The sequence below is a fragment of the Hemitrygon akajei genome, chromosome 16 (genome assembly GCF_048418815.1).
Source record: "Hemitrygon akajei chromosome 16, sHemAka1.3, whole genome shotgun sequence".
In the NCBI taxonomy this organism is placed as follows: Eukaryota; Metazoa; Chordata; class Chondrichthyes; order Myliobatiformes; family Dasyatidae; genus Hemitrygon; species Hemitrygon akajei.
The window spans coordinates 62,997,756-63,019,538 of NC_133139.1; the positions used below are offsets into that span (position 1 = coordinate 62,997,756).

The 21,783-nt window shown below is 40.8% G+C and overlaps 1 protein-coding gene across 1 annotated transcript in view; it reads left to right on the forward strand.

Moving 5' to 3' along the window:
* The first annotated feature begins 2,369 nt into the window (after positions 1-2,369).
* stxbp2 (syntaxin binding protein 2) overlaps positions 2,370-21,783 on the forward strand; it is an 83,020-nt gene continuing 63,606 nt past the window's right edge. Inside the window, exon 1 of the mRNA XM_073069017.1 lies at positions 2,370-2,470. Coding sequence (XP_072925118.1) covers positions 2,434-2,470 — 37 coding nt within the window. The 5' untranslated portion in view covers positions 2,370-2,433. The remainder of the gene's footprint in view (positions 2,471-21,783) is intronic.

Sequence of the window (21,783 nt, forward strand, 5' to 3'; positions counted from 1 at the left end):
TGGCTGTCCCTCTCCTACCTGTATACAGGCAGAGGCTAAAGAGAAAAGCTCCAGAGATGAGGACAGCAAAGAGGTGGCCGTGGAAGGCAGAGGAGTGGCTACAGGATTACTTCAAGTCAGTAGACTGGACTGTCTTCAAGGACCCATCAGTGGATCTGTGTGTCCTCTCAAAGTCTTCTCCAATGACAAGAGCTGGAAGAACCATGAGATTTGCAATCTGCTGAGGACCAGGTCAGAGGCATTCAAGTCTAGTGACCAAGAAAGTTACAGGAGGTCCAGGTACGATCTCAGGGAAGCCATGCGAGTGAAGTGGCCATTCCGGACCAAACGAATCTCTGAAGGGTGCTGGACAGTTGTGGCAGGACTCCTATAAAGTAAAATCAATTAACATAAGTGACAGCAGGGCTTCGTTTCCAGATGAGCTCAATGCCTTCTGTGCTCACTTTGATTGTCAAAACATGGAGGGACCATCATGAACTCCCACAATCCTGTGATTTCAGTCTCTGAGACTGACATGTGAGCATCTATCAGGAGGATGAACCCACAAGAAGCATCCGGCCCGGACAGAATAACCGGCCAAGTACTAAAAATCTGTGCTGATCAACGGGCTGGAGTGGTCACTGTGATCTTTAACCTCTGGCTTTGGCAGTCTGAGATACCCACCTGCTTCAAGCAGGCCTCACTTATACCGGTGCCTAAGAGGAACATGGTAACCTGCCTCAATGACTATTGTCCAGTAGCAGTTACATCCACAGCAGTGAAGTGTTTTGAAACATAATGACTCCTGCCTGAGGAGCAACGTAAATCCGCTCCAGTTTGTGTACCAGAGTAACAGGTCCACGGTACATGCCATCTCATTGCCTCTTCATTCAACCCTGAACATCTGGACAGTACATCGGCCTACATCAGGAAGCTCTTTATCAACTACAGCTCAGCATTCAATACCATCATCCCCTCAAAACTAATCAGTAAGCGCCATGATCTTGGCCTCAATACCTCCTTGTGCAATTAAATCGTCCATTTCCTCACTTGCTGACCCCAGTCAGTTTAGATTGGTAACAACATCTCCTCCACAATCTCCATCAACACAGGTGCACCACAAGGCTGTGTGCTTGGCACCCTGCTCTACTCACTTTATACTTATGCCTATGCAGCTAAGCACAGCTCCCATGCCATATTCAAGTTTTCTGATGACACCACTGACATGGGCTGAATCAAAGGTGATGGTGAATCAGAGTATAGGAGGGAGATTGAAAATCTGGCCGAGTGGCACCACAGCAAGGTCAGCAAGACCAAGGAGCTGACTATTGGCTTCAGGAGGAGGAAACCAGAGGCCCATAACCAGTCCTCATTGGGGGATCAGAGGTGGAGAGGGTCAGCAACCTTAAATAGCATATGCCAGCAAGAAAATGAACCTCAGGGTTGTAAATAGTGACATATATGTACTTTGATAATAAATTTACTTGGAACTTTGAACTTTTGAACTTTTGAACTTTGTATTTAAAGCAAAGGTTGATCGGTTCTTGAACCTCTACAGACATCAATGGATCTGAGGTTGAGAGGGTGAACAGCTTTAAGTTCCTTGGCATAGACATCACCGAGGATCTCACGTGGTCTATGCATACTGGCTGTGTGGTGAAAAAGGCACAACAGCGCCTCTTTCACCTCAGAAATTTGGTATGTCCCCCCAAATGCTAAGAACTTTCTACAGGGGAATGATTGAGTGCATCCTGACTGACTTCATCTCTGCCTGGTATGGGAACTATACTTTCCTCAATTGCAGATTCTGCAGAGAGTGGTGCGGACAGCCCAGCGCATCTGTAGATGTGAACTTCCTATGATTCAGGACATTTACAAACATAGGTCTGTAAAAAGGGCCTGAAGGATCATTGGGGATTCGAGTCACCCCAACCACAAACTGTTCCAACTACTACTATCTGGGAAATGGTGCCTCAGCATAAAAGCCAGGACCAACAGGCTCCGGGACAGCTGCTTCCATCAGACTGCTGAATTCATACTAACACTACTGTATTTCTATGTTATATTGACTATTCTGTTGTACATAATACTTATTATAAATTACTATAATTGCACATTTGAACGGAGAGGTAACGTAAAGATTTTTACTCCTCGTGTATTTGAAGTATGTTATGAAAGTCAATTCGATTAGTAAGTTGTCAAAGATTACGGGAAGAAGGCAGGAGAAGGGTTGAGAGGGATATTATGTCAGTCATGATAGAATAGTGGAGCATAATCAATGGGCCGAAAGGCCTAATTCTGCTCCTATAGTCTTAGTGTTACGTCACTAAAGCTGTATCTAATTATGTTACATCACCTTACCACGACATCATGTCATCAACCGATGACGACACGAAGCGCGTTGCGTCATAGAAGGAAGTGACGTAACCGTTCCGAAGACACGGAAAGGCTAAGATGGCGCCGATTGGGCTGAAGGCGGTTGTCGGGGAGAGTAAGTTTATCTGCCGTTATTTTCTCATTTTTAACCTCCCTTCGGGAAAATCACACGGTTTAAGTACCTTGCTGCAGAAACTCAGAGAGTGGATAGATGGCATTGACGTCAGGGATTTGTTGAACTCCAGTTTCGCCGACGCTGTTTGACAGGGAAGGAGGGTGAAGACTGAAGGTCCTTTCTTTTTTTCTCTTCGATTGGTCCTTTGGCCTGTCACTCGGGGAGTGTTTCACCCCTGATCTGTTGTCATCGCTGTTAATCGAGTAGCTCTTAACATTTCCGCTCGTCCTCCCTACTTTGGGGCTGTGTGTAGCTGCAAGTTCTGGATTTAAACAGCTGGGGAAGGGTGTGGCGTATTGTGCTGTGCAGTCTTTTTCCTTTTAAAGTGGGCTTTGTTTGTATTTTTTTGTTTTATACCTCTTATAGGGATATTGCGCGGATTTGCTTTGCAAAAGGGGAAGGAGTTAGATCAGCCCTGTGGTCTTTCCTGATATCAGCTGAGAGCTGATAGTTTCTCGTTTTGCAAAACTTGTGAAATGCAACACGTTTAAATGACACTTCAAAACACAAATACTGCTCTGAAACAGAATGATGAATGGAGATCGCAGTAGAAGACTAAGTTGCTTTCCTCGTGTAAGCTTAGTGAGATGTTTGTATCAGTTTTGAAGGCTATCTTTTTGCTTAGTGGGTGTGGTATGTGCAGTTCAAGCTGCTCATATCAACTACCCCTTTTTGTTCGGAAATTCAATACTAATGAAGATTTCATTTTTAAACAGTGACTTGTTAGTGTAAAAACATCGAGTTACTTGGGTGTAACCTCAGATGTAAGATAGAATTGGCTGGACTGTTTTAGAAGAACTGAAGTTATTTGATGCCTTTAGGTTTATGACTGGGTTGATAGAATTGATGCAGAGATGTTTCCTCATGAATTAAAGCCTTAGTTGTTTATAATATCCATTAAGGAGTTCAGGAAAGAATGCTTTTTCATATAAAGGTCACAATGTGCATCTTAACCACTATAATTGCTTGTGATGAAAAGCATAGATACATTTATGGGAAAGCTGAGAAAAGATTGGGTTGCTGGCGGAGGTAAAGAAGGGTGGGCTCAGTGATTTACATTAACACTACAGCAATGCTTGACAGATCAAATTCCAGCTCCTCTACTGCAACTATCCTGTAATGTTTGCTCTTAAATTTATGAAGGCAGTTATTTAAGTATATTTACTATCAATGTACATCTGTCAGTTTACTTCAATCTTCACTGATTTGGAAGAAAGCACATTCTTAATAAATATGTACAAAGAAATCTGAAGACCTGTGTCTTTAATAGCAAGAGCTTGCCCTTTTGTCATCAGTGGACTGAACAGGTTAATTGAAGCAAATGGTGGAAATGCCTTCAGGCAGCTGAATGGTTAGTGCTAAGCTTGTGTCTGTAAAGTACGGCTGCTTAAGACAAAGGAGTAGAATTGAAGTTTTTGGCCCATCAAGTCTCCTCTGCCATTCCATTATGGCTGATTTATTACCCTGTTCAAAGTACATAATGTGTCACCATATCCATCCTTGAGATTCATTTTCTTGCAGGCAATCATGGTAAATACAAAAAGCACAATAGAATCAATGAAAAAACCACACCCAATGGGGCAGACAACAACCAATGTGCAAAAAACCCAACAAACTACAAATACAAAAAGAGGAAAAAAATTAATAAATAAGTAATAAACGTTGAAACCATGAGATGAAGACCCCATTCGCCTGCCTTCTCCCTGTAACCTCTGATGTCCTTACTAATCAAGAATCTATCAACCTCCACTATTAATGTACCCAATTACTAGGTCTCCACAACTGTTTATGGCAATGAATTCCACACATTCACTACCTTCTGGCTAAAGAAATTCTTCCTCATCTCTGTTCTAAAGGGATGACCTTGTATTCTGAGACTGCCCTCTGGTCCCAGACACTCTCACTATTGGAAATGTCCCCTCCACATTCACTCCATTTAGGCATTTCAATATTATACTGCTACAGTGGCATGCAAAAGGTTGGGCACCCCGGTCAAAATTTCTGTTACTGTGAATAGCTAAGCGAGTAAAAGATGACCTGATTTCCAAAAGGCATAAAATTAAAGATGACATTTCTTTAATATTTTAAGCAAGATTACTTTTTTATTTCCATCTTTTACAGTTTCAAAATAATCTTTTACAGTTTCAAAATAACAAAAAAGAAAAAGGGCCTGAAGCAAAAGTTTGGGCACCCTGCATGATCAGTACTTAGTAACACCTACTTTGGCAAGTATAACAGCTTGTAAACTCTTTCTGTAGCCAGCTAAGTCTTTCAATTCCTGCTTGGGGGGATTTTCGCCCATTCTTCCTTGCAAAAGGCTTCTAGTTCTGTGAGATTCTTGGGCCGTCTTGCATGCACTGCTCTTTTGAGGTCTATCCACAGATTTTTGATGATGTTTAGGTCGGGGAGGTAATTGAGGTAGTCCATTGTGGATTTTAAGGTATGTTTAGGATCATTATCCTGTTGTAGAAGCCATCCTCTTTTCATCTTCAGCTCTTTTACAGACGGTTTGCTTCCAGAATTTGCTGGTATTTAATTGAATTCATTCTTCACTCTACCAGTGAAATGTTCCCCGTGGCATTGGCTGCAACACAAGCCCAAAGCATGATCAATCCACCTCTGTGCAAAACAGTTGCAGAGGTGTTCTTTTCATGAAATTCTGCACCCTTTTTTCTCCAAACGTACCTTTGCTCATTGCGGCCAGAAAGTTCTATTTTAACTTCATCAGTCCACAGGGCTTGTTTCCAAAATGCATCAGGCTTGTTTAGATGTTCCTTTGCAAACTTGACACAGGAAGGGCTTTCTTCTGGTGACTTCCATGAAGGTCATATTTGTGCAGGTGTTGCTGCACAATAGAACAGTGCACCACCACTCCAGAGTCTGCTAAATCTTCCTGAAGGTCTTTTGCAGTCAAACGAGGGTTTTGATTTGCCTTTCTAGCAATACCACGAGCAGTTCTCTTGGAAAGTTTTTTTGGTCTTCCAGACCTCAACTTGACCTCCAGCGTTCCTGTTAACTGCCATTTCTTAATTACATTATGAACTGAGGAAACCGTTGAGTGCTTAGAGGAGCCCATGGCTGCTGATTGTTGGGACAAGGTTTGAGGAGTCAGGGCATTTATAAAACTTTGAAATTTGCATTACCTGGCCTTTCCTAACGATGACTGTGAAAAAGCAATAGCCCTAACAAGCTAATTAAGGTCTGAGACCTTGGTAAAAGTTATCTGAGAGCTCAAATCTCTTGGGGTGCCCAAACTTTTGTATGGTGCTCCTTTCCTTTTTGACACTGTAAAATTGTACAAAACAAAAATAATACACTAATCTTGCTTAAAATGTTGAAAAGAATGTTTCATCTTTAACTTTATGACCTGTGGAGATCAGTTCACCTTCTACTCACTTAACTATTCATAGTATCAGAAATTTTGACCAGGGTGCCCAAACTTTTGCATGCCACTGTATGTATATAAATAATGATGGGCACTGAAGATGGTTACTTTAGTCTTGAGTATTTCATTTTTGCAAGGTTCAACACTGATTTGAAAAACACTCTAATTTGAAAATGGTATAAGGATCAAAAGAGGTGCCTGAGATTGATGTGAATTGTTTTTTTGACGGGTAGAACACAGATGAAAAAGGGAATGTGCAGGTGCTGAAGGAGTGGAATGAAATGGAGTCTATGTATGGCCAGGCTGTATTGCCTTTTAGTTCAGCTTTGTTAATGTTGGATTTGACACCCAATCTCTGGCACACTACTGTACCCACACACAGTAAAAGCAATGATACTCCTGCAGACAGTCTGTTTTACCAGCCCTTGTTCTTGCTTTCACGATACTCCTGGACCTTGAACCATCAAGGATTAGAAATCTTTCCAGCTTCTTTGTGACCTTGGATTCAAAATACTCTCATTTCATCACATCACTGAGTCCTGATGAGTGGTCTCAGCCTTTAAACATTGGCCCTTTATTCCTCTCCTTAGATGCTGCCTGATCTGCTGGAAGAACTCAGAAATGTGTTACTCTGGATTTGCAGCAACTGTAGAATCAGCTTCAGTTCTCCCTTCTGAAGTCTCCGTAATATCCTTCTCTCACTAACTGCACTTTATTCTGGTCCTGAGTTCCACTCTCTCTTATCTGTCTTACTCGACATGTGCTTCCCTTTATGATATCATGGGCACCACTTGTTTGTCTGTTCTAACAAGAAATTATGTATTTTAACTAATCCTAATGCTGTTGGAGGCAATTAACAAGTGGATAAAGGAATAATAAACTCAAAAAGTCTGCAGATGCTGGAAATACAAAGCAACATTCTCAGAATGCTGGAGGAACTCTGCAGATCTGGCAGCATCTGTAGAGGGGAATAAACGTTTTGGAGTGGACGTTTTGGGCACAGAACTTTCATCAGAACTACTTATTCCTTTCCATAGATGCTGCCTGACTTGTTGAATTCATCCACAGTTTTGTGTGTATTCACAAAGGAATAATCATTTGTTTCTCTTGCTCATTAAATTTATTATTAAGTGAATAATTTGGGCAAGATGGTGTAACCCTTAACTTTGTTCTGTAAAACCTTTGCACATACAGTTGCAATCTGCCTAAACTAATAACACACAAACCAGTGTAATTTTCATGTCTTTATTAAATGCAACATTTAATCATTCACAGTCCAGGCTGGAACCCTTGTACTTAAATAGTAGAACCTCCTTTAGCAGCGATAACCTCTACCAGTCCTTTCCTGTAGCTGCTGATTGGACTTCCACAATGGTGAGGAGGAATTTTAGACCATTCTTCCATACAAAACTGTTTCAATTCATCAATATTTCTGGGAGACCTTGCATGAACAGGCCTCTTCATGTCATGCAACAGCACCTCAATTGGGTTAAGTTCTGGACTCTGACTTGGCCATTCCAAAACACAAACTTTCTCTGTTTTAAACCATTCTTTTGTTGATTTCTGCAAGTCTTTTGCTGTTACCCTTGGGTTCTTTTACATCTCCTTCAGCATTTCATGTTGTGCACTTAATGTGATCTTTGCAGGATGCCCAGTCCTTGGGAGAATGGAGTTTCTTCCATTAGTAGACATTTGTATTTGATTGATGAACACTTGGGTCTTTAGAAATGCTTTTGTTGCTTTTTCCAGCTTCATGCATCTCTAAAATTCTTCTAAGGTACTTTGTTTTGTTCAAGGCATGGTGCACATAAACAGATCTTCCTTGAGAAGGGCAGGCTCTGTCAGTGTCCTAACCTTGTGTGTCTTTTTTATAGGGCAGGGTACCTCTAACAACCCACACCTCCAATCACATCTCATTGATTGGAACACATAATTCCCAGTAGCTTTTGTAGAAGGCATTACCCCAGAGGTTCACATACTTTTTTAAAACTTAGACTGTGATTGTTAAAATCATGTACTCAGTATTGACAAGAAGTAGTACAATTGTTTCTGTTATTAGTTTAGGCAGATTGTGTTTTGCTATTATTGTGACTTAAATGAAGATCAGAGTAATTAATGCAGAAACTCAGGTCATTGCAAAGGGATCACAAATTTTCTTGTAACTGTATCTTTTCCTGTTTAATCAATTCAATATAAAATTGAAATGAGAGTGATAGGATGAGTTTGGTTCAAAGTACATTAAAGTCAGGTACATTAAATGTACTTGGGACTAAACTATCTTGTGCAGTTATCCTGTACAACTTGGTTGCAAACATCTGAAGTATTTAAAATATATCCGCGGATTGTGAACCATTAATGGTTTTGAGTCAGAACTTCAGAAACTTGCAGGTCAATGTGTAGACCATATATATTTAAAAATATTAATACACACTCCTTAAGAGCTTGTGTCCAGATATGTAATCATACTTCTAGGTAGAACAGCCCAGTATCATGGGAGCTTGACACTTAAACCTGATGTTTGCTTCTGATAGGTGTCAGAGATTGAAAGAAGCTACTCAGGTTTTTTTTTGCCTACCATTGTAATGCTGTTATAACAATTGTATTGGTAATATCCCTCAGTTTAATTGACTGATTTGTAATCACTTACCGGTAATTTAATTACCTTTAAATGATTAACCAATGCCAGTCTGAATTCTTTAGAGGTTTTGAAAAAGGTTACGTCATAAACAAATTCTTCAGGCTCTCTACAGTTATTATAACAATTCACTTTCCAAAGTCAATTTATTATCAAACTACATATCTATTACATATACTACATTGACTTTTTTGGCATTTATAGTTAAATACAATAGGATTAATGAAAAGCTATGCATCAAGATAAAATGTGCAATTAATAAATAATACTGAGAACATGAAAGAATTTCTGAGAATAAGATCTGGGTACTGTCATCAATGTCGAGAAATCTTAATGAGTAAGAGGATAGGTTCGGTCAGATTCTGAAGTTTCAGTGGCTTGGAGTAAGAAAGGGTTAACTAAGATCAAAATTCAGCTTACCTTGAACTTTGGGTTGACAGCTCAGACCATCATGGCTAAAGCCCTTCCTGCCAATGAGCACATCTGCATGGAGCATTTTTGCAGGAAAACGTCATCCATCATCAGGAACCCCATCAGCCAGGTCATGCCTTCTCACTGCTGCCATGAAGAAGGTGGTACAGGAGCCTGAGGACTCACATCACCAGGTTCAGGAACAGTTATTGCCCCTCAATCATTAGGGTTTTGAACTGGAGGGGATAACTTCACTCAACTTTACTTGCCCCATTATGGAAATGTTCCCACAACCTATGGGCTCACTTTCAAGGACGCTTCAATTCACATTCTCAATAATTGTTGCTACCGTAGATTCCGGATTTTAAGCCGCTACTTTTTTCCCACATTTTGAACAGCTTTGAACTTTGCGGCCTTTAAAACGGAGCGGCTAATAGATGATTTTTTTCATGCCGCCTCGTAAACATTTTGCCTCATAACAGTAGACCAATAAAATTGATGAGTAGTTCACAGAGGTCCAATGAAATTGTACGATAAATCAAGCGCACTTTCACAATTAAATTATTGTAAATCAGTCATTTGTACTCACCCTCATCAACATGGAAAACACTCGAAGAAAAGCATTGTGCTGCCTTTATGGCAGTTACTTAGTTTATAATATTTTCGCTTAGTAATTCATTTTCTAGTTAAAGTTAGAAGAGTTTTAACTATATTTGTTTTCTGTACTACATCGCGGGATGCTATGACATCACACCCGGTTTCGCCGCGTCTTGTGGGAAAAATGCCAGTTTGCGATAAAACGGGACGGAGGGAGGGAGCGCATTACGCGAGCGGCTTTGGATCTGAGCGAACGCTGCTTTTAAGTTAAAGGCGATCAATAACTTTTCCTGGTAGGCTGCAGTATATATATTTTTTACCAGTCGTTAGGAGATATTGGAATGTTGTTCAGTAAAGAAGTATACGCAACGTATATTTAAAAGTAGCCGCGTTACGGGCACGGTTCGAAAAAAAACATTTGCAATATGTATTTGTTTTTGTTACCATATGGATTTAATTAAAAGTTAAAAAATCCTCACGTGTAATATCTTTCTGTGTAAATATCTCATATTACAACGTGGGACACCTGCGGCCGAAAATCCGGTGCGGCCTAAAATCCGGTGCGGCCTGTACAATTAAAAAATTGATTTTATTTCTAAAATTAGAGCCAGCGGCTTTTAATCAGGTGCGCTCTGTAGTCCGGAATCTACGGTATTTATTTTCGCTGCTCAGCTGACAAAACCTGAGGTAGGGACATAGCCAAGTACCATAATTTGTCAATTGCTAGGAGCTTCTGGACTGTTCTAGTGGTGTTTAGTATTGTGGCTCTTTGAAGATTTGCATAGATACGTATTACTGTGTAGTCCTCGTTGTTTAATGTTATTGTGTAGTGCCTTTGGGATGACGCCAGTTGGAGAAATGGCTATTGGAGCAATGTGTACCTTGTTCATGTTCCAAATTCTTTAATTTACTCTTAATTCATCATATTTCTGATGTTTTTCACTAACTGATTTCTGTAAATTGTTTGTTTGGAATGGCTGTATCTATTAAGCAAGTTGTTCTTGTTTGTCCTATATTATTATAACCATATTGTTATGGATTGTCCTATCTGTAATAACTGATCAATCATAATATAATTTGGGGTATTCTGACTCTAAAACTGGATCAGGCTTGTATTTATAGCAAGGTGTGATTTTATTTATCAGCAACACACAAAATGTATGGAGGAACTCAGCAGGCCAGGCAGCATCTGTGGAAAAGAGTACAGTCCATGTTTTAAGCCGAGATCCAGGCCTCAGTATTTTGTGTACGTTGTTTGGATTTCCAACATCTGCATATTTTTCTTTTGCTTGTGATTTTATTTATGAATTTGTATTTTAAAGCAAGATTTTGATAAATAATGTTTGCCACTTGATTGTGCCCGTGTAAGTAGAAACAGAAATATAGAAAATAGGTGCAGGAGTAGGCCATTCGGCCCTTCGAGCCTGCACTGCCATTCAGTATGATCATGGCTGATCATCCAACTCAGAACCCTGTACCTGCTTTCTCTCCATACCCCCGATCCCTTTAGCCATAAGGGCCATATCTAACTTCCTCTTAAATATAGCCAATGAACTGGCCTCAACTGTTTCCTGTGGCAGAGAATTCCACAGATTCACCACTCTCTGTGTGAAGACGTTTTTCCTCATCTCAGTCCTAAAAGGCTTCCCCTTTATCCTTAAACTGTGACCCCTCATTCTGGACTTCCCCAACATCGGAAACAATCTTCCTGCATCTAGCCTGTCCAATCCCTTTAGAATTTTATACGTTTCAATAAGATCCCCCCTCAATCTTCTAAATTCCAGTGAGTATAAGCCTAGTCGATCCAGTCTTTCTTCATATGAAAGTCCTGCCATCCCAGGAATCAGTCTGGTGAACCTTCTCTGTATTCCCTCTATGGCAAGAATGTCTTTCCTCAGATTAGGGTACCAAAACTGCACACAATATTCTAGGTGCGTTCTCACCAAGGCCTTGTACAACTGCAGTAGAACCTCCCTGCTCCTGTACTCAAATCCTTTTGCTATGAATGCCAACATACCATTTGCCTTTTTCACCGCCTGCTGTACCTGCATGCCCACCTTCAATGACTGGTGTACAATGACACCCAGGTCTCGTTGCATCTCCCCTTTTCCTAATCGGCCACCGTTCAGATAATAATCTGTTTTCCTGTTCTTGCAACCAAAGTGGATAACCTCACATTTATCCACATTAAATTGCATCTGCCATGAATTTGCCCACTCACCTAACCTAAACAAGTCACCCTGCATCCTCTTAGCATCCTCCTCACAGCTAACACTGCCGCCCAGCTTCGAGTCATCCGCAAACTTGGAGATGCTGCATTTAATTCCCTCGTCTAAATCATTAATATATATTGTAAACAACTGGGGTCCCAGCACTGAGCCTTGCGGTACCCCACTAGTCACTGCCTGCCATTCTGAAAAGGTCCCGTTTACTCCCACTCTTTGCTTCCTGTCTGCCAACCAATTCTCTATCCACATCAATACCATACCCCCAATACCGTGTGCTTTAAGTTTGCACACTAATCTCCTGTGTGGGACCTTGTCAAAAGCCTTTTGAAAATCTAAATGTACCACATCCACTGGCTCTCCCTTATCCACTCTACTAGTTACATCTTCAAAAAATCCTATAAGATTCGTCAGACATGATTTTCCTTTCACAAATCCATGCTGACTTTGTCCAATGATTTCACCTCTTTGCAAATGTGCTGTTATCACCTCTTTCATAACCAACTCGAGCATTTTCCCCACCACCGATGTCAGACTAACTGGTCTATAATTCCCCAGTTTCTCTCTCCCTCCTTTCTTAAAAAGTGGGGTTACATTAGCCATTCTCCAATCCTCAGGAACTAATCCAGAATCTAAGGAGTTTTAAAAAATTATCACTAATGCATCCACTATTTCTTGGGCTACTTCCTTAAGCACTCTGGGATGCAGACCATCTGGCCCTGGGGATTTATCTGCCTTTAATCCCTTCAATTTACCTAACACCACTTCCCTACTAACATGTATTTCCCTCAGTTCCTCCATCTCACTAGACCCTCGGTCTCTTACTATTTCCGGAAGATTATTTATGTCCTCCTTAGTGAAGACAGAACCAAAGTAGTTATTCAATTGGTCTGCCATGTCTTTGTTCCCTATGATCAATTCACCTGTTTCTGACTGTAAAGGACCTACATTTGTCTTGACCAATCTTTTTCTTTTCATGTATCTATAAAAGCTTTTACAGTCAGTTTTTATGTTCCCTGCCAGCTTTCTCTCATAATCTTTTTTCCCTTTCCTAATTAAGCCCTTTGTCCTCCTCTGCTGGTCTCTGAATTTCTCCCAGTCCTCAGGTGTGCTGCTTTTTTTTTGCTAATTTATATGTTTCTTCTTTGGACTTGATACTATCCCTAATTTGCCTTGTCAGCCATGGGTGCACTACCTTCCCTGGTTTATTCTTTTGCCAAACTGGGATGAACAATTGTTGTAGTTCATCCATGCAATCTTTAAATGCTTGCCATTGCATATCCACCGTCAACCCTTTAAGTATCATTTGCCAGTCTATCTTAGCTAATTCACGTCTCATACCTTCAAAGTTACCCTTCTTTAAGTTCAGAACCTTTGTTTCTTAATTAACTATGTCACTCTCCATCTTAATGAAGAATTCCACCATATTACGGTCACTCTTACCCAAGATGCCTCGCACGACAAGATTGCTAACTAACCCTTCCTCATTGCTCAATACCCAATCTAGAATGGCCTGCTCTCTAGTTGGTTCCTCGACATGTTGGTTCAGAAAGCCTTCCCGCATACATTCCAAGAAATCCTCTTCCTCAGCACCCTTACCAAATTGGTTCACCTAATCTATATGTAGATTGAAGTCACCCATTATAACTACTGTTCCTTTACTGCATGCATTTCTAATTTCCTGTTTAATGCCATCCCCAACCTCACTACTACTGTTAGGTGGCCTGTACACAACTCCCACCAGTGTTTTCTGCCCCTTTGTGTTATGCAGCTCTACCCATATCAATTCCACATCCTCCAGGCTATTGTCCTTCCTTTCTATTGCGTTAATCTCCTCTCTAACCAGCAATGCTACCCCACCTCCTTTTCTTTCCTGTCTATCCCTCCTGAATATTGAATATCCCTGGATGTTGAGCTCCCATCCTTGGTCACCCTGGAGCCATGTCTCTGTGATCCCAACTATATCATATTCATTAGTAACTATCTGCACATTCAATTCATCCACCTTGTTACGAATGCTCCTCACATTGACACACAAAGCCTTCAGGCTTGTTTTTACAACACTCTTAGCCCTTATACAATTATGTTGAAAAGTGGCTCTTTTTGCTTTTTGCCCTGGATTTGCCTGCCTGCCACTTTTACTTTTCACCTTACTACTTTTTGCTTCTACCCTCATTTTACACCCCTCTGTTTCTCTGCACTTGTTCCCATCCCCCTGCCACATTAGTTTAAAGCCTCCTGAACAGCAGTAGCAAACGCTCCCCCTAGGACATTGGTTCCAGTCCAGCCCAGGTGCAGACCGTCCTGTTTATACTGGTCCCACTTCCCCCAGAACTGGTTCCAATGCCCCAGAAATTTGAATCCCTCCCCCTTGCACCATTTTTCAAGCCACGTATTCATCTGAAATATCCTCCTATTTCTACTCTGACTAGCACATGGCACTGGTAGTAATCCAGAGATTATTACCTTTGTGGTCCTACTTTTTAGTTTATCTCCTAACTCCCTAAATTCACCTTGTAGGACCTCATCCCGTTTTTTACCTATATCGTTGGTACCTATGTGTACCATGACCACTGGCTGTTCACCCTCCCATTCCAGAATGTCCTGCAGCCGCTCAGAGACATCCTTGACCCTTGCACCAGGAAGGCAACATACCATCCTGGAGTCTCGTTAGCGGCCGCAGAAACGCCTATCTATTCCCCTTACAATCGAATCCCTTATCACTATAGCTCTCCCTATAGTAATCAGATTGTGTTAAACTGCTACAGGATCCTGTAATGTGTTAGATTATTTCTGTTTTTTCTTGGCATTTTCTACCTTTATTGTCTTGAATTTGTTGGTCTTTTATTATGTATTTTTGATTTTTTTTGTTAATCACCTGGTGCTATATAGCCACAAGGAGCTCTTCTGTTTCTTGGAAGAGGTCTCCAACTCTGAGCCGGGTGTTCAACGCTTCCTTGTCAACATCTAATCTGCCCAGATTGTGGGATATCTTCTATGGAAGATCGTGCTCTTCCATTGGTTAACTCTTTCTTCAATACTGATGGTCTTCATTTGTCTGGGTTGTGGTCTCTTAAGTTTAGCGGTGTATACTTATCAGAATTGCAAATGCTTGCTGCATGGAGTGCTGATTCCTGTTTTCATTAATGAAAGAATATCCTTAAAGTTTTATTTGATTGTTGTGTACATTTTTAATGTCTGTTATTCCTTTTCACCCTTCTAAGGTAGTATTCATCTAAGCATATTCAAATATACGTAATGTTTTCTGAAATTTGTCGTTTCAGTTCGTATTTTTCTTCAGGCTAAGATATTATGCCAAAATATATATTGTACCAGAATAATATGGTATAGTGAAGAGTTTATTGCCTTTGATGTTTTTACAGTTGAGCTGTTTGACAGATTTTTGTAAGCCCTGAAGTAAATTCTGTCAAGTTTTTCCTTTATCACACTATGATCTATTTTCATTTCTTGTTGATATCCCAGATATTTACGTTTCATATTCATCCATTGGTTGTATTATATACTGCTGCTTGATTTTGTATTCTATTAGCTCTATGCACTTTTTTTGTTTAATGTTCTGCATTTATCCAGTCCAAAGTTTGTTTATATCTTTCGAAAATAGTTCTACTTGAATTCATTGATTTAGCATAACTGAAGTTGCATATAATTTCAAATCATCTGTGTATCAAAGGTGTGTTACAGTATAACTCATTTTGTTGCTTGATTTGATGCTCAATTTTCATCCAATGCAGTAAATTAGAGAGCGGGTTTAAACCCAGCCAGAACCATAGTGCACTTAGAGAATTGCCTTGGAAAATGCTCCTGTTTATTTTGATAATGGTGGTTCTTTTCTTGTTGTTAATAGATAGGGTGATTACAGTAGCAACAGCATTCCGAACCAAACCGAGTCCATGGATCCAAATCACTGGAGCATCCAGAGTATGGCCAAAGCCTTGGTCTCTGTATGTCATATTAGCAGGGCAATTAGCCGTGAGGCTTGCAGACATAAAGCACAGCAGCTGGAGCAGTCTTGCAGCTTCAGCACTGTGGCGAGAGGAGTGAACTTCACAGGAGAGTGAACGAAATCAGCCCAATCGTCACCTCTGGTCCTGACACCCTGACTTTCCAGTCCAGCTAGGCTGGCGCTTAAATTGTCCAAACACCGAATCATGACCTGCATTAGGACCCAGGATCAATATGCTTTAGACCTAGACCTTGCCAGCCAGCCTAAAGCATCAAAACTCCTCCTCACTGAATGTATAACTTCAACTCCATCTCCAACAGCAACACCATCTCCGTCTGTGACCTCATCTTCAACACTTTACACTTTGTATTTGCAACACATTAGCACAGAATACCCTTCTAATCAGCTTGACCTCTGCTCACCTCTTCATCATTTGTATTGATAGTTTACCACTGTTTACTTCAGGAGAGGTGTTATTAATAATGTTTTGGTCACATTTCTTACCTTTTGAACTACCAGTGAACTGTAGCTTGCCTTCAGTAGCACCATCTTAAACTGAGATGGACACAGAGATTGAGAAAGGGGGGAGAGAGGTGTCTGAGATGGATCATGTGAATTTAAGGGCAGGGTGGAAGAGAAGGGCAAAGTTGATAAAATTGACAAGCTCAGCATGGCTGCATGTATCAGTGCCTATGCAGTATTCAGTGTAGCGGAGGAATGAAAAGTGAAAAGTTTCTAAATATAAAAAAGTTACTGTAAAAGTGCAGTTAGCTGTAAAAAACGAAATTAAATCAATATTTGGAGTGACCACCCTTTACCTTTAAAACTGCATCAATTCTCTTGTGTATTCAGTCATGGAGTTTTATAAGAAAATTGGCTGGTCGGTTGTTCCAAACATCTTGGAGAGTTTGCCACAGTTCTTCTATAGACTTTGGCTGTCTTGCTTGCTTCTGTCTCAAGGTAATTGCAGACAGCCTCTATGTTGAGATCAGGACTCTGTTGCAGCCATACGATCTGTTGCAGAACTCCTTGATCATCTTTTCACTGAAGATAGTTCTTTATGACCTTGGCCATATGTTTGGAGTCATTATCCTGCTACAGAATGAAGTTGAGACCGATCAGATTCCTCCCTGATGGTGCTGCTGCATGATAAATGAGAATCTGCTTGTACTTCTCAGCACTGAGGATTTAATCAATTCTGACCAGATCACCAACTCCCATTTGCAGAAATGCAACTCTAAACCTGCAGGGTAACTCCACTCTGCTTCACTATTGACTGCAGACATTTATCCATGGAGCTCTTAGCAGCTCTTCTCCAGACAAACTGTCTTTTTGAGCCAAAAATTTCAAATTTTCACTTCTCAATCAGTAGTTACCTTTATTCGACACCCCAGTCCTTGTATTTTTGTGTGTAGGTAAATCTCTCTTCTTTGCTCTAGTAATTAACAGGTCTTTTAATGTTGGTAGCTGACGGCTAATGATCTTCTCCACTGAGTGGACCACTTGCTGCAACCTAGACTTGGAGAGGAAGAAGGCAGTGGGAAACCAAATAGTGATAGAGATAGTAACAACACTCAATGATGGCTGAATAAAAATTAATTGGGATACACCCTGAAATGTTAAGTTTCCTAAGCTGGCGTAGGGAAAAAAACAGTCTCTGCTGGGCTTTCCTGATGAGTATAACATGCTTGTGCCATTTCAATATATTGGTAATGGTGGGCCCCAGGAATTTGAATGACTCAACCATAGACACAGCCTGACCATTAACTTCCAAGGGAGGGGCAGGTAGAAGTAGTTGGCAGCAGTTAATCCTCATTTCCACTTCCTTGATAGCATTAAGCTCCAAGTTGTTACAAGCACACCATGTTACAAGATGGGCTACCTCTTTCTGATAACAGGACTCAACATTGTTGGAGATGAAACCAACTACAGTCATGTAATCTGCAAATTTTAAGATTTTAATGGATTTGTCTGTGGAGGTACAGTCATTTGTATAAATGACAACAGAGGTGAAGGAATACAGCCTTGGTAAGAGTCTGTGTTTATAGATATTGGATTGGACAAGTAGGAGCCCTGCCTTGCATATTGCATCCTTCCTGTCAGGAAGTTCATAATCCACAAACCAACACTATCTATACTACAGTTGGCCCTCCTTATCCGCGAGGGATTGGTTCCGGGACCCCTCGCGAATACCAAAATTCGCGGATGCTCAAGTCCCTTATTCAACCTGTCTCAATGCGGTGGACCTTAGGACCCAGCAGAACCCCAGACCTTATTTAACCTGTCTCAGTGCACTGGATGTTAGGACCCGGCAGCCAAGCTCTGAATCTGCAGTGTTTCTGTTCATGAAAATAATCACAATCGCGATTGAAAATGAAGTGGAAATAATAAAGCGATCGGAAGGAGGTGAAATGCTATCGATCATTGGAAAAGCGTTAGGCTACATCGGTCAAAAATGGGAACAATTTTAAAGGATAAAGTGAGAAAGGCTCTGTCCTGATGAAAGCTACGATTATTACTAAGCAACTCAGTGGTTTAATTATTGGGTTTTGGGTTTTAGATCCTCCACATCAACCCGGCACAGATGGACAGCGCGCTAGGGAGCAATCTGTTACTGGATCACCCGGCGCTGAAACATACATTTCTTAACTGTTTTATATGCATAGCAAGGTAAATTATATACTATATACTAAGATAAATGTTTGACTAACTGACACTAAATAATACCGGATGTACCTGTTCCGACTTACTTAGTAAGAGAACTTGCAATTATTTTCAATCCCGATCCAGGATAACCCACGCACATCCTCTTGTATACTTTAAATCATCTCTAGATTACTTATAATACCTAATACAATGTAAATGCTATGTAAAATAGTTGTTATTCTGCATTGTTTAGGGAATATTGACAAGAAAAAAAGTCTGTACATGCTCTAACAACAAGTGCTGGAAGTACACTTCCGGGTTTTCGCGATTCGCGGTTGGTTGAATTCGCGCATGCGGAATTCACGGATAAGGAGGGCCGACTGTACTAAAATTCTCATGCTCTGTTTGTCTGTTTGTGACCTCCAATTAGCCCAAACGGTGCTTTACAGCGGCATTTTTTTTTGACTAAGTTGACTAAAAATGCACTAACTTACTGAATGCATGCAAAGTTCAGGGTTATGTATTCGTGCAAAATTGCTCACTCGTCAATCAGGCCCTGCTTTCCACAACCCGAGCTGATTCCAGCTTTCATGGAAACCGCGACATGACACCACGATGCATGTGCACGGCCAGCCTCGGCAGCGCCTCACGATGCTCACAGCAGCGACACCAAACACAGCAAAAGGGCAGGGCTATCACGCCCATTTAGGAGAATGCCAACCACATCATCAAGAAAAATGAGCATCCTGGAGGCTTTGGTGTTACTGCTTCATATCTTCTATCCAGCATTAGGTTAAAAAAATATGGACAGCCTAATTATGCCACGTGGAAGGAGAAGGGGGATGTTACGGTCAAGAGATGACGCCAAATGTCGTCGGGAAGCGGCAAGGAGAGGGAGAGAACAAGAATCAGATGAGGCCAGGGCTGCATGACTCTAGGATCAAAGAGTCAGGTGGGGTGGAATCATGAAAGAATACTGTTCCTTCAATGCCGTAAGTGAAGGAGCTAACGCCACTCATTTTCCAACAGAATTCCTTGATTTGGTGGAACTCTCTGGATTGCCACCACATAATCTGGAATTTAAGAGGGGATCTCCCATCATTTCAATGAGGAACTTGGATCCACCAAGGCTTTGCAATGGAACGCGAATGATGGTGGAAGAACTGCACGACAATTTCATCATAGCAAAGATAAACATTGGTGCGTTCGAAAATGACATTGTCATGATCGCAGGAATTACTCTCAATTTATCAGAAGGGGAAAATGACCCTCTTCAGCGGAGCCAGTTCCCGATACAGTCATGCTTTGCTGTGCCTACACATAAGGCGCAAGGCCAACCCATGGAGAATGTGTTGATTTATTTGGAGAAACTGGTATTCCAGCATGGTCAGCTGTAGGTGGCTTTAAGCCGGGGAAAAAGAAATGAAAGCGTTAGAGTTTTCTTGAAGGGTGGCAGATCAATCAGAAATGTTGTCATCAAAAGTGTCCTTCATTAAAACAAGGAGGAGCTATATTTGTCTTGCTGTGCGTCTTTCTTTAATACACTGAGTTTTTCTTTTTTAATTTCCAAAGCACATCACATCAGACTGCACTGCCTTTCTCTCAAACGGGTCACCGGGTTATCTAGGTTATAACTAGCTAGGTTAGCTTGCTGTAGAGCAACTCCAGAACAATAGTGTTGAAGGCAGAGCTAAAATTTGCAAACAAGATCTTCACGTAAGTGTTGGCAGAGTTCAAATGTTGAAAAATGTAATGAAGGCTCAAGTTAATGGCATCCTCAATTAAGTGATTTGCTCTAAAGCAAATTGTAGCGTATCAAGAGGATCTGTAATGGACTTGAGGTAGGCCAACATCAGATGTTCAGAAGTTTTCATAACTACTGAAGTTGGAGCGACTGGTCTATAATCATTAAGTCCAGTGATCTTGATCTTCTTGGGAAATGGAGTTGTAAGAAAGGCAAACATCTTTTTTTGGAGTTGCCTTCTGATCCACTTTGCAACTGCTTGTAACCCAATAAGCTGTGGTTTAAAAAGCCGCAAGAGTCCAGTATAATTGTTATCTATAAAAGTTGACTTTCATTTACTTGTGTTCCTACCGCTGCAGATAATTCCAGTTGACCAACTCTATACTTGATTTTTTTTCCCTTGTGATTTCTGACTAGGTTTTCACAATATCTTTTAGCAATAATCAGACAGTATAAGTGGCAAAAATCCACCACTCCTGGATGAGATCAATACCTTTTTATGCATGTTTTGATATGACACATGCAAGCTCCCACATCTCTGGATGACCCTGTAACTTCAGTATCTGGGCATCCTTTAAGAGGATGAATCCACAAAAGGCCAGACAGCTTACCTAGTGGAGTACAAAAGATCTGTATGAATCTAATTGGCTGGAGTATTCACAGACCTATTCAACCTCTTATTTCTGCAGTCTGAAGTTCCCATCTGCTTCAGAAAGTCATCTGTTATACTGGTGCTTATGAAGAGTGTTATGACTTGCCTCAATAACTACTATCTGATTTGCACTTAGAGCAACCATAATGGAATGCTTTGAGATGTGTGAGATGTTGGGTTTTGGTACAAATCAACTTCTGCCTCAGAGGTTACCTGGATTCACTCCAGTTTGCTTATAGCCACAACAGATCAACAGCAGATGTAAAGTTTTCTAGCTCTTCACTCTGCTCTGAACCATCTGGACAACAGGAACTCATATGTCTGACTGTTATTCATCAACTATACCTCGGATTTCAACACAATCATCCCATCCAAACTCATCATCAAGCTTTGAGACCAGAGCTTCTGTACCTCTCTCTGCAAATGGATCCCTCATTTCCCCATCAGCAAACTCAATCATTGAGGATTGGTTACAACATCACACAGGTGTGGCTAAACACAACTCCAATGACATCTTCAAATTTGCTGAGTCGCTACTATTGGTGGATGGATCATAGCTGGTGAATAGTCAGATTCCTGAAGCAAGATAAATCAGAATCAGATCTAGTATCACCAGCATATGTCATGAAATTTGTTAACTTTCCAGCAGCAGTACAATGAAATACATGATAGATAAATAGAGGGGGGAAAACCTGAGTTACATCAAGTGTGTGTATGCATGTGTGTGTATGTATACATATCTATTAAATAGTAAAGTTAAAATAAGTAGTGCAAAACAACAGAAATTTTAAAAAAGTAGTGAGGTTCACTGTCCATTTAGAAATTGGATTGCAGAGGGGAAGAAGCTGTTTCTGAATCACTAAGTGTGTCTCTTCAGGCTTCTGTACCTCCTTTCCAACAGTAACATTGAAGAGGGCATGTCCTGGGTGTGGTTGAAATTTCCTGACTGGTTGCATCGTGGTCTGGTATAGCAATTAGAATGTGCAGAAACATA